At 39.3% G+C, this 16,357-nt stretch overlaps 1 protein-coding gene and 1 long non-coding RNA gene across 2 annotated transcripts in view; one reads left to right on the top strand and one right to left on the bottom strand.

Annotated features, from left to right (window-relative positions):
• Window positions 1–16,357, top strand: part of LOC128149561 (uncharacterized) — a 138,866-nt gene that overhangs the window by 34,552 nt on the left and 87,957 nt on the right. The gene's annotated exons all lie outside the window — the stretch shown is intronic.
• On the bottom strand, window positions 1,427–12,814 carry HRG (histidine rich glycoprotein). Its single transcript, XM_052804905.1, is given in 10 exon segments — window positions 1,427–2,096; window positions 2,132–2,874; window positions 3,510–3,596; window positions 5,106–5,222; window positions 6,934–6,983; window positions 6,986–7,099; window positions 7,623–7,710; window positions 8,999–9,106; window positions 12,542–12,681; window positions 12,684–12,814. Coding segments are annotated over 10 exon segments (1,728 nt in total). The 5' UTR covers window positions 12,766–12,814; the 3' UTR covers window positions 1,427–1,897.

Below are 16,357 nucleotides of genomic sequence, written 5' to 3'. Positions count from 1 at the left end.
TCCCCCTGCAGCCCATGGAGGCCCACAGTGGAGCAGATACCCACCTGCAGCCCGTGGAGGACCCCACGCCGGAGCAGGTGGATGCCCGGAGGAGGCTGTGACCCCGTGGGAACCCCGTGCTGGAGCAGGCTCCTGGCAGGACCTGTGGACCCATGGAGAGAGGAGCCCATGCTGGAGCAGGTTTGCTGGCAGGACTTGTGACCCTGTGGGGGACTCACGCTGGACCAGTTCATGAAGAACTGTCTCTCGTGAGGAGGACACCATGCTGGAGCCAGGGAAGAGCGTGAGGAGTCCTCCCCCTGAGGAGGAAGGAGCAGCAGAGACAACATGTGATGAACTGACCACAGACCCCATTCCCCGTCCCCCTGCACCACTGGTGGGGAGGAGATAGAGAAAATCGGGAGTGAAGTTGTGCCCAGGAAGAAGGGAGGGGTGGGGGGAAGGTGTTTTTAAGATTTGGTTTTATTTCTCATTATACTACTCTGATTTGACTGGTAATAAATTAAACTAATTTCCCAAAGTTGAGTCTTTTTTGCCCATGATGGTAATTGGTGAGTGATCTCTCCCTGTCCTTATCTCGACCCACGAGCCTTTCAATTATGTTTTCTCTCCCCTGTCCAGTTGAGAAGGGAGACTGATTGATAGAGTGGCTTTGGTGGGCACCTGGTGTCCGGACAGGGTCAGCCCAGCACACTTGCTACAAGTTCTGGTTAGAGAAAATGCACTTTAGAGACTTTGTGGATAAACGATAAACTATGCCAGAAATAAGGTTGTTCATACATGATAATGCACTTTTAAAAATTAGACAACCTTCACTCAGTTACAGAAAATGCTGTCCCCATTTTGTTTCTTTTTCTTCAGTGTAGCCCTCACACTGTATTTTATTTTATGCCATTAAAAAGTTATTTTGAGGATCAAATTACTAATTTTTAGAGATTAATCCCATGTTCTTGCTTATGAGATAACTGTTCTGAACTAACTCATTGGGGTCCTAGGTCTGTCTGAATGGACTTAACCTTGATGGGGGCTAGAGTATAAAGAGACACCAGTATTCTTTCTTCCTGCTCCTCCCAACTCAGTTTCCAGTGAGGAAGGTTCAGTGATAAAGAAAATATTTACATGAAAGAGTTATTACATGCATCTGCTTTTCTCCTCCGCTGAGAGAAATTGTGAACTATTTGAAAAGGTCTGTCCTTGAATGCAGTATTTCTGTTATATCACCACCAGCAACTCTAGCAATGGAAGTACCTGTGCAGGCCACCCTGCAGTGTTACATTACAAGTCATTAACTATTCTCAGACTTTTTCTAGATAATGGTGGTAACCCAACCACCATCAGTCAACTTATGCTAGAGTATGCCTCATGGATGTTTACTGTGCAGCTAAACATCGGTAATAACAAAAAAGAAAAAACTTTGGCAACTGTGTCAAGAAAAAAAAAAAGCTTACATATTTTTATTTTCTTTGAATCTTTATAAAGCATGAATGTGGTGCCATGGATCATTTTTTATGGAAGGTAGTCAAATTTCCTCTAGGTCAGATTTCCTCAGAGAAGTACATTATAATTATGAATGATGAGAAAATGAAAGATTTTAGATGGTAGTTTTCACTGTTAGGGAATTTTCCTTTTTGTCAGAACTAAAGGAGCATTGTTTGCCGGGGAGATTTGTACCCATTCACATTATCTGAGGGACTCAGAATTTTCAGCCTTTCAGTTACACTGGAGTCAGAGATAGCTGGGATCAGGAGGCAGGTTGGAATACTTGTCTTAATCATTATTTTCAGTGCTTCTTCTTCCTAGAAATATGCTTTTTCCCCTTCTGCACATGCTGTTCTCATTCATTGTACAACTGTCATTGGCCCTGCAACTCTCAAGCCAGGAACATCTTTCTCTGAGGTCATGTAGGAGGATTTTCTGCCATGGAGCTATGTGGAAATAAAGGCAAACTTTTTGGAAGAACAAGTATGGGGTTTTCTGGGCATGCCTTTGATTATTTAGTGTGATCTGGAAAACCAGGAGCTTCTGGCATCTGCTTTAGACTTGAGCCAGTGAAGGGAATACCTTCACCAGTGCTGGAGGAGTGAGGGTTGCTCTGGAATAGCTCAGGCAGAAGGAGTGAGGGTTGCTCTGGGATAGCTCAGGAAAATTTGCAGTGGGAGGTGTGAGAGAATCCGGCTGATTTAGAGCTGGAATGCAATAGACAGCTCCTGTTATTTGGGATGGAAAGTACTTTCCAGATATGCTTGTCTTGTTGCAGTGATGTCTGTAATAGTGATGATAGAGATGAGGAGGGTGTCCTGGAGGAGGAGCATGATGTCACCCACAGTGGGGAGGAGGATGGTGGCAATGTCATCTGTGAAGAGGGGGAGAAGGCCAGTGTGGTCTACGATGGGGAGGAGGGTGGGGGTGATGTGGTCCATGAGGAGGGGGAGGACAGTGTGGTCCATGATGGGGACCACGAGGAGGATTATATCGTTCATCATGGGGGGGAGGAGAAGAAGGAAGATAATGTAATTCCTCTTGGGAAGGAGGAGGATGATGTGGTGCATCATGGGAAGGAGGAGCAGAAGGGGGATGTTGTGGTTCTGCTTGGGGAAGAGGATGTGGTCCATCATGGGGAGGAGGAGGAAAGTGGTGATGTGGTCCACCGCAGTGGGGAGGAGGAGGAGCAGGTCCTTCATGTCTGTCTTGATGTTCTTCATTGAAACTATGGTTATGCTCAGGGTCTTTAGGTCTGGATTGAGAAGAGGGTGGACATCTGTGCCTGTGATGATGTCTGTGACGATGTCCGTGACCAAAATGTTGATGGGGATGGGGATGTCTGTGTGTCTGTCCCAGAGTTGAATATCTGCATCTTTGCCCATAGTCATGCTGCTGTTTATAAAAACACCAGGGGAGGAAGTATTAAGTGAGATGTTAATAGGACAGAAGAAAGTGGTGAGAGAGAGGTGTGAGTTAGTAGGTTTGCATTTACAGTTCTGGTGATCTGTAAGGAAAAAAAATCCTGTGTTTTTTTCAAGATAGAAGAGAAGGAGTAAGCGATAAAATGCCAAATTACTGAAAATCGTCTGGAAATACTACACCATAACAAAATGAAACGCTATAACCAACTGAGCAAAATTTATGATGGATCAAAACAAAATAAAACCCACACTGGAGTAGCCGTTGTAATGTAAACTGGAATACCAATTATGATAAAGATCATCTCCTCTCCTCTTGCTTTCTAAAATTCCTTTGAACTTATTTGCCAATCTCTACTCACTTTAACGAGGAATATGATTGGACTGAGAGAAGACACCCTTGGAGGGAGTAGTAGGGACAGCTCAATTCCAATTCATCCTCTGATTGACCCAGCAGTCAAAAGCCAGTCTGTCCTGACATGCTGCATCACACCCAGGCCCTAATAAAGGGACATAAACAACCGTTGCAATCATCTGTCAGTCTGGACTAAGTGAGGTTGCTGTAGCCTGCATGAGGATATAGCCAGAGACATTTCAGTAGGTACATACCCGGGGATGGTAGATTTCACAGCTTGTATCTGTTCCACCAGGTTCATCTGGATCACTGATAATTCTTGCCTTGCAGAATCGCACATGCTAAGCAAAAGAAAAGAAAAAAAAAAAAAAAAGCCAATGCACATCTGGGTTCTTGTGGTGGAGTTAATAGAAGCTACTGAAAGTTCAACATTTTAAAAGTTAGGCTAGTTCCTTTGATACCTAAGTATGTTTATATAACTTAGCTAGATCCTGAGCTTTTTGACCAGTGATACTTGCCAGTGATTAATAATGATTAAAATATATGCCATTTTTGAGTGTTCTTGACTGTGAAGACCACTTTGCCATGTGCATCCAGAGGGCTATTACTCTCCACCCTACTTCTCTTTTGATGTCTAAGAAATTGGCCAGCTACTCATGTCTCCAAATTGAGTACTCTGTCCGTGACTGATTTTTACTCCTTTTTTTCTGTCTTTGCTTGTCAAACATCTGTTCAGAATGGGCTATTCTGAAATTTTGCTCAAAGTCCTCAAAAACAGACACTGTGTAGCTATGCTGATTCAGACAAAGCTCAAGGTAGAGCTTTCTTCCATATTTATTTTTTGAAAAGTAATTTGTTGTAATCTTTTAGCATTACTTCCCTTAGCATCCTGTTTGCTGTGACTTTCACCTGCTGTCCAGTCGTTGTGTGTGGAATTGCTCATGTGAAAGAGCACAGAACTTGGGTAAGGGGTTCTGTGTATAATCTCTGTAGTGGATGCTTTATCTTTGATATATGTTTGGGCCATTAGTAGCCTATTATGATCAATGATTACAAATGTTAACAGCATTTTACACACACACACCAGTGGTGGCAGCATTGAGAACAGAATTCAAAACCTCTAGCTATCATCTGGCTTGTGCTTCATGCTAGTGAACTTTTGGCTCCGCTACCAGTTCATTCACAACCTTTTCCAGTCTTCTGGAGTATAAAGAGCCAGAGAAGAAAATGGATGTAGATAAAACAAAAGTTCCACATGTTTTATTTTTTCCATATTTTTATTTAATTCCTTCAATTTCATTTCTGGGGAATAATTTATTCTGAAATAATGATCTTGCCTAGTTGTTTCTTTGGTGTAGAATATTATTGTAATGGGAAGGTGGGGTGAAGCGAGTACTTTGATAGTAATCTGCAGATAAGCCTGAATTATTCCTCTCTCCATTCCCCTGTGGCAGAGGAAAAAAAAGTAACCCTGGGCTCACTGGGATGACATAATACATGTATTATTTTCAAGATCTATGACTCATGTTAGTGTAGAAGTTTTTATGAAAATAGCATGAATGATTTACTAAGGAATGGCCACAATTTGAATGTGAAAGCCAGATCCAGACTGAAAAGCTCAGATCTAGGTCTGTAATATGCCAGTCTCCCATTACATTTAGATTTGAGAGTTCAGACTGGCTCCTTATAGAATAAAAAGCAGCAGCTGTAAAATTAGGATCTGGACTTGGACATGCTGGATTTTTAATTTTGAGTTTGGGTGCATGCTTATAAGAGACACTTGGAAATATTGTGGGAAGATCTTCCTGGTGCCACCCATTGTATCAGTTCTTATTCTAAGATGTATTTACAGCATGCCAGTCATCCAGAAAATCACATTCCAATGCCTGATTTGCTTGCTGTGTGGATTTGGAACAGTTGGTCTCTTTTATAGAGAATCCTAAAATGTGACCTTCACAGGAGGCAGTCTGAAACCAAGAGGTCAAACAAGAAGTGGTAACTAGGTGTATTTAAAGTCCTGTAATTTTAAAAGCAATCATACTTCATATTGTTGTCAAAATCCTGTCTACCTCATGGTTTCATTATCTGTGCTGTTCAAATGTTCATACATATACATGTATTCAGTAAGGAAGATAGATTAGATAATTTATATCTTTCATGCCTCACACCTTTGTGAGTTCCAGGAACGGTTGCTTTATTTCTTTGTCTAGTCTGTGTATGTTATAAAACCTGTTACTTTCACAGCCTGTGTTTTCAGGAAGTAGCATCGTTAGTCTTCTTCCTAAATTGAACTGCTCCTCCCGTGAAAATGTAGAGATCTACTGGATGGCAACCACCCTTTTCCAGTGATGGGAATGCATAGTACTACAGTGCAAATGTTAATATTGGAATGAAATTCTGCCAGTTACTGTGAGATTGTTGCTTTCTCTGTTGTCAGTGGCATTATTCATAGAGAAGGCATTACTCCATAACAACATAGGAGAAGGCTTTTGTGATCCTATTAACATCCATAAAGAGGTGTTTCATTTTAATTTCCAACTGTAGTAGTATGTATGTGCACACAAGTTTCACTAGTTTAACTAAACTGGTTAAAAATGGATGCACATACTTTGTGATATATTTTTTTATCATAATTCATAGTTTCCAACTGTTATGCAGTCTGTTGAAATCCAGTGGTACAATCTAAATTGTCACTGTAGCTAAAGATGGCAAAGTGTGAAGACAAAGCATTTAGGAAGAAATCCACGAATCCAGGCAGTCTGAAAACAGCCTTTTGCTAAATGGGAGTAGGGATACATACTGCATAGCACTACAGTGTAGAACACTGTCAAGTTTCTGAGCAATATTAAAAGCTGCAGGGAGGTGGGGTTGGCATACTATAATTTAAGCAGTTTCCAAGATCAATGTATATTATGGTAGGGACCATGGAACCTCATTACAGAGGTGTCCTGAAATGACACATGTGTTGGCAGAATGATCCTGTGTTGTTTAAGTGAAGATCTCCAGTATCTACCAACAAGAAATTGTGGTGATGTGAGTGTTATACTTTAAATCACCTAAAGGATAAGTCTTCATGTTGACATCACTCAAAGGTGGAGGAATTATTTACCAGAGCCAGTAGTTCTACAAGAGGTAAGCACAGATACAAATTTACCTCCTGTCCTTCAGTGCTCTCAGAGTCCTGCTTTGCTCTGCAGCAGAAAGTCAAAATGATTCTGAGTGTGTTCCACTTTGTGTTGTAGCCATGTGCTAAATATTCTAAGAGTAAAAAATTATCTGACTTCAGTTGACAGAATGTATGACTGTGATAATACACATGACTACCTCTTGAAGAACTCTGGTCAGTAGTAAATAAACTCTTGTATCTTAAGATATGATCGGTAAATAGGCATTCAAAATAAAAATATACACACAAAGAAGGCTCTGACATTTTGGATGCCATCACTCTGCCATAGTTTTTAGCAGATGAGAAATCCTTTTGCTTTCACGTGCCTAAATTAAAGTTGATAACAAGTCTTTCCAGAAGTAGAACCTTCAATTTTAAGCAAATGATTTATGCTGAGAGGTGACAAGCAATAGTTCTGATCGTAGAAGGGTTTGAGTTCTGGTCCCATGGTTTTGGAGCTGCTCACAAAATTTTGTTGCTTATAAGTAATTCTAGGATAAAATGCCACTTACCGTCTTTAAAATCTTTTCAACTTTGTCCACGTTGAAGTAGTTTGTGTGTTACCCTCACCGTTGAATTTCTCCAGGGCCTTTTCAGCAATATTTTTATGTTGCTCGGTGACGTCTAAGACTTCAACTTTCACAGGAAAATCTTTGCACTCTAATAAATCAGGAGGAACTGTGAAAGCAGAGAATTTACTAATATTGCAATGGATATTAATACTCTTGGGAGTGTGCATGTGCCTTTAATGTGAACTCCTAATGAGAAACTGAAATGCAAGTGTTTCCTTGGAAGTGAAATACCTAGCCCTCACTGCACAAATATGGGTTTGTCCTGTAACATGAAAAAACCCAAACCTGTGAAAATTAATATTCTTATAAATCTTTTAGCTCCACCTTAGAATCTTACCACCCAAACGGACATTCTTTCCAAGTTTACTTTTTTTCTGATATTCATTATCATGTTTTGGTGGACTGGAATGGTGATATCATCTGACATTAATGAAGTCTGCTTTAGAAGAGTAGGGTAACTTTAATTCTATTACTGCTTCTTAACATTCCATTTGAATTATCTAAAATATGAATTGCAAGCAGATGAATGAATCTGTTACGGTTACCATACACTAGTAGTGCACAGACTTGTAATGTGGTACTAGGGCTGGTTTGAGGTATGCATTGGTTTACAACAGTGATTCTTTTACCTGGACTTAATGTACAATTAAATCCATATAGCTGAGATTTCTTCAGCAGCTGGCTTGTATATGTGGTAATCTTACATTGCCCAAAGTCCTGAGAGGAAAAAAGAATACGTGATTATGATGTTATTTTTCACTGGATTTCATTGGATGTAGGTGATCATAGAAATTATACCTCCTTTTAATGTACAGTACTTCCAAGAGTAACAGATGTGGTCATCAATGGAGTGTTTGATCCTGTACCACTCAGAATTTGTATTCAGATAAAATGGGATCTCCCTCCACAAGAGCCTTTATTTTAATTCTCAGTTTGCACAACTGAGTAGACAATGGAAAACTAAACCAGCCTTTTCAGTCATTCTAATACTTATTTACAGTAAGATACTACTAGCTAGCAGGGGAAGTGAGCATGCCAGAGATACTCAAGGTTACATAAATCTTTATCAAAAAGTGGATGGACCTTTTCTTCCATTCCTTTTTCCCATCTTAACACAAAGAGTAAATGCCTTCTCTTCTCTTCTCTTCTCTTCTCTTCTCTTCTCTTCTCTTCTCTTCTCTTCTCTTCTCTTCTCTTCTCTTCTCTTCTCTTCTCTTCTCTTCTCTTCTCTTCTCTTCTCTTCTCTTCTCTTCTCTTCTCTTCTCTTCTCTTCTCTTCTCTTCTCTTCTCTTCTCTTCTCTTCTCTTCTCTTCTCTTCTCTTCTCTTCTCTTCTCTTCTCTTCTCTTCTCTTCTCTTCTCTTCTCCTCTCCTCTCCTCTCCTCTCCTCTCCTCTCCTCTCCTCTCCTCTCCTCTCCTCTCCTCTCCTCTCCTCTCCTCATGGCCTTCCTCCTTTGTCCTGTGTGGTAGTATCACCACTCTCCTATTTAAATAAAGTTTTGGATTGGTAGTTCTCATCCCAGGCTGCATCACTGGACTACAACAATAAAGGACAAGTATTACTACATATCATATGTGTACTGATACTACCAATATTTCACATTGTCATACCACAAGCACTACGACAGAAAACTGACAGAATATACCACTGGTATTTCTGGCTAATATACTAGAAACATGCTTTAAAAGATAATTTTTAGGGCCCTTTAGTTGTCAACAAATTATTCTTAAAACATCAGTACTGCTACCAGCAGTGGAATGTGGAGTATAGCTCCTTTGAGACAACTAGTTAAATAAAGCCGCACTTATTTGAGGAGTCAACCCTTTTCCAAACCTTTAGCTTATGTTTAACAACTCTAGAATTCGATAGATTTTATTTTATAGTGAGCCATATTAAAGCCTAGTCTTCACTTAGAGATTCTATGACACAGAAATTTCTGGGCAGTTGAGATGAAGATCAAGTTACTGCATTATTGACATAGGACTCTGTGTGGGTGCATTACTTGCCATGCAATAGGTGTCACTGTATTCACGAGACTCGCAGTGTCTTCTGGATAATACAGAGCATTCAGTGTGCAGCACATCCAAAGTTAAATAGAGGACTGATGAATTTCCCTGGAAGAGAAGTGCAGGTCAAAAAGAGTTTGTATACAAGAAGTTTGATCTGAAAGAATTTTTGTTTAAGTGGGTATGTTTAATCTATAATGTAGCTTCCCCAGTTCCCTATTAAGGTTTTTCAGAGCTGACAAATACAGAAAGGGTTGAAGGGACCTTTGGAGGTCATCTTGTCCAGCCACTTGCTCAAGGCAAAGCTAACTTCAAAGTTAGATTCAGCTGAGTTCTGTATATCACCAAGACAGATGTTCCACAACCTCTCTGGGCCATTCTGGTACTTAACCACTTTCTCTATGATGGTTTTTTTGGCCTTACACATAGTCAGAGTCTCCCTTCCTGCAACTTACAGCTGTTGCCTCTTATCGTTTTGCTGAGAACCTGTGAGAAGAGTCTGTTGTTGACCTGGCACCCATCAAGTAGGGAAAATGCCAGTGTTAAAAATCTGCCATTCCATCTTTCTGATTTTCACATAGAACATATTGGTCTATTAGGAAATCAGTTGTCTAGGCAGCCAATTATATAGCAACATCCATTTCAAATGACCTTAGTGACCAGATACACTTTCAGAATTTTGCTTCCGGCTCAGTTTATTCAGGGGGTGATGCCACAAAGCTGTAATAATACATACAAAGTCAGGAGCCTTAACTCTGAAATTCTTCTAGTATGTTCTGTCTCCTGAGCAAATAGGATGGAGAATCAGAATTTGAATTTGGCTGCCAGTGTCATGGGATGTGGTGTTAAGAATTATCTGTGGCCCACAGAAACAATTTTGTATTTTTCTGCAGGAAAATTAATCTCAATTCACACTTGGAATGGATTATTTAAACTTCATGCAACCCTTATATGGACATTCAGAATGAACACAGATGTATTTTATTTTGTCATTTAGATAAAATGATACAAAGCCTTTCACTGTGAATAAGTGTCCTCAGGTTTTATGAAATTTCATCCATTCAGATGCCTTTTTCAGAGTGTTCCTGTACAGACAAGATCTTGAGAAAGAATTACTGCAGTCTAGTGTGATATTTTTATTAGTGAGAGTCCACCAGTGTCGTGTTAAACACTAGTTTTGCAGTATGCATATATCTTAGCATTGTCTCTATTTTTGAAATAGGGGCTAGGTGATTTGCACAAAGACACATGTTATTCAATGGCAGAATCAAGAAAAGAATATAGTTCTTGGGGACACCCGTCCTGCCCACTAGCCACATGATTATTCTCTGCTTGGGGGTAGTTAGTATTTCTATTTTATTTTATAAAACCCAATGATTTCAAGCTGCTAGTCAACATATTAGTAAAATGGAGACAGAGAACAGAGACAGTGAGAAAGACTATTTTCTTCTGATTTGTATTTATGGAATTGCACTGAATGGAAAGGTAAGATAGGTAAGATAGGCTTTTGTAAAATGTGCTATTCACTAGGAGCCCTCTAAAACTGGAATGACTGAATACATTCACTTTGCCATCCGAACTTATGAAATGCTGAAGAAGCCAATTCATCCCTGGCAAATATTTATTTTCTTCAGTAGGATGCATTTGGATTCAATAACAGCTAAAGCAGAGCTTGGGTGAAATTAAGTGTCTACATCTAAATATGCAGTAGAAAATTCCTCTGTTCATCTGCTGGATAGCTCTTGGAAAAAAAAATTATCTTATATGGTGCCTTCTTGGTTGTTTTAAAAGCATCTTGGGCACCAGAGTTCTGCACTGCACAAGCTTAGAACTGTTCTAGTGTGAATACTTGAGTATCTCATGCTTCTAGAACTCCCACGTAAATCCAGTAGAGATCTGGCTGCTAGGAATTGCTCTGCTTAAGTTTCTAAGGGGGCTGATGTGATAGACTTGATGCACACTGTTGCATGGAGATAATAAAAATAATGTTCTGGTCTCTTTTTATATATATATATATTTTTTAATGTCATCATGGCAGTGAAGCCAACATAACTTCTTGCACAATAGTGTACGTGATCGGTATGCAGGAGACCACACCTGATGGCTTTGGGTCTGAGAAGGTACAGAGACCTTACAGGGAGAATTCTTTAGCAGTAAGATAGAAGTGTCTTTTCTGCTCTTGTAGACTCTGTGTGATAGCTGAAGCTGTGGCCCTGGACTGCAAAGACAGCAAAACTCCTTAAGGGTACAAAAAAACCATAAGCATGGTAGTCTAGTGGTTATAGCATTCATCTGGAAGTGTGAATCCTCAGCTCTGGTCCCTATTCCAAGTTATGGTTCTATAGTTTATATAGTCAATAATTGGTTAAAATGCAGAAACACTGAGATTTTTCTTTTTAGAAACAACTATGGTCTTTCCCATTCATGCAATGAATTTTGCATGTCTTACTGCCCAGTGGCTCCACTTCGCAAGGGTCGCACACACATAGCTGCATGGCAGCAGCATTCTACAAGGACAGGAGACTTGAGGGTTTAAATCTCTTAATGCTGAAGAAGACTGATTGCTTCCTAGATGAGCTCATTAACTACCTGGCTATTGTGTAAAACCCAATGGTATCACTTGCCACATCCTTGTCTTTGAAAAGCAAAATAATCCATCAGGTTTTTTGAACGTATAGCTGAAGACCTGCAGGAATCTGGGCTTTGGGTCACTTTCTGAGCTTTTGCTTGTCCTAACAGGCAGTCTTCAGTAGCTCCACCAAATACTAGCCTGTTTTTTCAGTTGCCATACTGAGATGTGTAATATACTTCTTAAACAGTGCATGTGTGCCTGGATTCTACTTTCATAGCCAAGAAACTAAAAGGTAGCCAGGTGCTAAATCTGAATATCCTGGTCTTTTTTATCTACTAGTTAAAGAAATTTTGTATTCTATTGTTTTTTCTGCTATTGATTTGCTTTGGCACTTAGGCAGTCATTGAGAAAGGCTTATGTATCCTCTCTAGGAAGGAGAAATAGGAAATGACTGATAATGGATTCTTTATCCAGCCCTTCCTCTGTTTTCCAGAGTGGCATTTTCATCTCCTTTGACTTCCTTTGCCTTTTTCCCTTCACTCCAGTTATTCATCTATCTCTAAAATTAAGATAATAACAAAATACTGGTCTTGCAGGAAACATTGATCTAATTAATGTTAAACATCGCAGATTAAAGAAACCCTCCAAATATAAATTTTGAATGCAACATCTGAGACCTGACAACAGACAGGACAGATTAATTTCCAGTGTTGTACAAAGCTGTTCAGAACATCTCTTACACCAACATCCTGTCGGCCAAGAGAATAGAGGGCATTCAGCATCATTCAAAATCAAGCTTAGGTACAATAAATCATGCACAAATGAATACTGAGACAGTGTAAATCAGAGCTGATTCATTGAATTATGTCAACATTGCTCTGGTAAAAGCAATAAACATAACCTTTTAATGATCTGGCTCATTATTTTAAAATCACAACCTTGTGTAAATCAGCCTTTAAATTGATACTTACTATATGTAGTTTGTGTGCATCAGCAACACGGAATAAACCAAACCCATAGCCATCTCTGCGATGTCTGTTGACCAGATCCAGGGCCACTCCTGCATCTGTTTCAATGGTGTTACAGTCTGCAGGTGTAATGCTTGGTTTTGGGGGGCATTAGAGCACTGCAGTAGTGTTAGGAAAAAAGCTGAAGCTAGAAGCAGCATTTTGTTTGCGGTGGTAGGTAAGCCCATGCTCTGATAAAGCCAGTAGTCTGCTTTTAAATCAGAGTAGCCCACTGAAGTTATAAATGAATGCTAAAAGGACATGGTTTTATATCAATTTAAGTGTTGTGTCACAAGACCATTACCTTGACCCTTGATTAACATTTGCAAACAGTGAGTAAATGATTATATAGTGATTGAGCAGATTTTGAGGAAAGTAGGCCTTGTAATACTCTCTGGACTACCCATCAAACAGACTATGTTTGTGATTCTTTAAGCAGGCATTGTGCAATAGTGTTTTACTATGAAAAACACTTAGCTTCTAAGAGTGTGCTGCTGAGCCTGGCGTTAAGAAGGTCCAGTTTATGTATGCAGTTATTATGCAATCTTGGTTTTCTGTTTACTGTAAAACAGTTGAACTGAAAATATGCTGAAATATTTGTGGTCAAATGATGGCTGTATTCATATCCCTGTTTTAACAGATCCTTACCTAGCAGAGAAGTAGTGAACAGGAAACAAGGAGATCACTCAGATTTGGAAAAGGGATGTAGCTCAAGGTACACTTGCAAGCTGGTGGTCCGTAGCTTCTATGTGAGTACCTGCTACTCTTCCAGCTCGAGAAAATTTAGAGCAAACTTCTATCAGCTTTACATCATTTCAGACTGGTACACAGAATGGGACTGCCTGGCTTAATACTGATGTAATCTAGGCATGGCATGAAGTGACATAAAGCTGTGTTTGCATTCTCAGTCTGAGCAGTTTTATGTGCTCTTTGGCTGTAGTAGCAGCCTTCGTAGACTTCTTTAGAGAATTGCTGATAATTTTTTGTATTTATTAAAATAATTCAGTACATACTAAGTTTCATACCTTTCACAGGATATGCTGATATCCTCTGCTAAGCAGAAAGAAGAAGATGTTGTCTCATTGTATTCAAAATCTTTTATTCAGGATAGTTTAAGACATTCTTAAAAGGCAGTAATCGCTTGTCAGGGAGTGGCTGAAGTTTGAATACAAAATTCAAACTCTGAATAAGAAAATACAAAAATTCAATGTAAGTCCAAAATGACAAGGTGAGATTCAGATGAGAAATTTTCCCAGTCCTGGTTGATGTGAAGGGCTGGATCAGCTTCTCATAGAAAAAGGTGCTAGGTATATAATTGACTTGGGTTTACATGTTTGACTAGAAGTTTTTCTTTGACTCATTTTTGTGAGAAACATTGGGAAATATAATGGGTAATCATCCTTAACCCTTGCCTCATTTCATTACTCCTTCTTAAACATTCTGGTGTCTAAGAAATTGTATTTTAAAATGCAAAGAGCTGAAGCAGTGGCTTTCTTTTATAGTTAGTTCAGGACACACTTAACGGTTCTCTGGTAGTAGATAAGGTAAATGGAGAATCTTACAATGTTAGATCTGGGGGCACTCAAAACTAGTGTGAATCAGTTTAAAATAGATAAAAATAGTCCCTGTGCAATGGGTAGTGAACTTCTGTAACTTGTTGCTGCAGAAAGATGTGAAGGCAGACAGTATAAGCAGGGTCAGAAATGGCTTAGAAAAGTTCATGGACAGCAGGTCCTTGAGTGGATGCTAGAAGGACTAAGCAGATACATACTCTTTAAAATCCCTAGTACAATGATTCTGGGTACTGTAAAAGTACAAGGGGAATCGTTTGCAGAAAGTGGGGTAGGTCCTATGTTTCTCCTAACCACAACTGTCTTTTGCCATTGTGAGAGATGAATATTAGGCTGGATGAACCACTGTTCTGATGCAGTAGGGCATTTCTTTTATGTTTTTATAATGTTTCATTATAGTAATTCAGAATTTCTTCTGGAAGATTGAAAAAAGTGGTAGAATAAACGTTGTGTGAATAATCAAAGACATTTGAAATACATTTCATCAGTTAAAAATAATATTCACATCATTGCTGTGTTCCAAATTGTACCCCCATTCATTACTTACAATACTGTTTAATTTTTCAAATGGGCAGTCATATTGAAGAAAGGCATCAGATTAGGTAATTTATAACATAATTCCCTTAGTTGTCTATTGTTTGCAGTTTGTTCTTTTTTTCTCCTTTTGTTCTGTGCTGTTCATTGTGACACCGATGATTTTCTTGTCAGTGGCTTATGTATTTTTTATGTATGAAATAGAAACACTATGAGTAAACAGTAGAAAATGTACAATTCCTGCAAAATTGACTGCAGAAGTAAAAGTAAGATTCTGTTCCCACTGTAGGCAGTTTTGTCCTTGATTACTTTGGAAAAGAAAGATTGGACTCTATTACAGCGTGGACAAGCACTCCAGGCACAGTCAGAGCAGTTAATTAAATATTGGTTGTACTTGAGCCAGTATAATGTATTTTTATCATTTCTCATCCAGTTTGGTATCTTTTTTAATACTTATGTTGTTTTTATATTTATTGCTTCTAAGCTTTGTGTGTTGTTTTCATGAAGCTATTTCTATAGACAGATTGCTGGCAGGAATAGGAATATTTATCCAAACATGGCATTTTTCTTGACTAGCTTATCAAAAGCTTGTTTATCTCTATGACTTTTCCCAAGGCTTGACTTGCAACGGTAAGAGGTGATCCACATTCAGACTTTAAGGAGTTGGTAATAAACATCCATCCTAAACTTCTCTCCAGGAATGGGGGAGAACACACCAAGAAGAGGCATATCTTCCTCACTTGAAAAACAGGGTATCAAATGCTTAATAAATAGAACTTTATTCTAGGGGGAAAATTAAAAAGAGAGCTGACAAATAAAGGAGATGATATGCAATAACCAATGACTCCTTTCCTAAACTATTTACAGGTATCTCTGATTTCTTGGGAGGACAACTGCTACGCTAGCTGACTGTTCTCTGCCTTCTGCAGTAGCACTTCACTCACAGGCTGGGGTTATCAAATTGCACAGCTCAGTCAATTGTGCAGGTAGAAAGACCTTATCCATCTTGTAGTCTGTGCTGCCCTGCAGCTGCTGTTGTTTCTGCTCCTAAGCAAGAATACAGCTAACAGAGACACATGTGGCTCCAGCCGCTTATAGGTGAATTCTTTTCTAGCTTCTCTTTACTTTTTTTTTAGTCCATGATGCCTCATAGCTTCAGACCAGGGTGGCCTGATTTTACACCTTAGTAAAAAAAAAAAAAAAAAAAAGTTTTGCAGTTTTTGGGGGCAGCTCCACATTTAACAGAAATGATGGGAAAATACGTAAATGTGTTATGTCTTCATGTCTGATTTTTATCTGCTGGGTGTAAACAGTGTGCCCCTGATGCAAATACAATGTTATACAGCTTTGCTTCGGTTGTGGTCTTCAAAGCAGCAGCTGCGGCTACAGCTTCCCCTCCCTGCCTGCAGCTTATTTTTCTTTACCAGTCACCATTTTTTTATCAAACGTTTAGAAGCTTCATCACCTTGTCTATCAAGTTTTGTTCAAACAGACCTTAAGTTCAAAAGCTGTTTGGAGGAGACCAACTGTCAAGTGAGCAGGTTGACAATGTAGTTGTCTTGTTGCTTGGGAGGCCTCAAGAACTAATACAGGTGTAAAAATGGTGTCAGTATTCCCTTTCTTGTCCTCATTGTCTTTGGCTGCAAATTGCTTTCTAGAAAAAAAAACAGCCTAA

The sequence above is a fragment of the Harpia harpyja genome, chromosome 12 (assembly GCF_026419915.1).
Source record: "Harpia harpyja isolate bHarHar1 chromosome 12, bHarHar1 primary haplotype, whole genome shotgun sequence".
Lineage (NCBI taxonomy): Eukaryota > Metazoa > Chordata > Aves > Accipitriformes > Accipitridae > Harpia > Harpia harpyja.
Note: the sequence above shows the minus strand (reverse complement) of the source record. Positions and strands in the feature narration are given on the sequence as shown.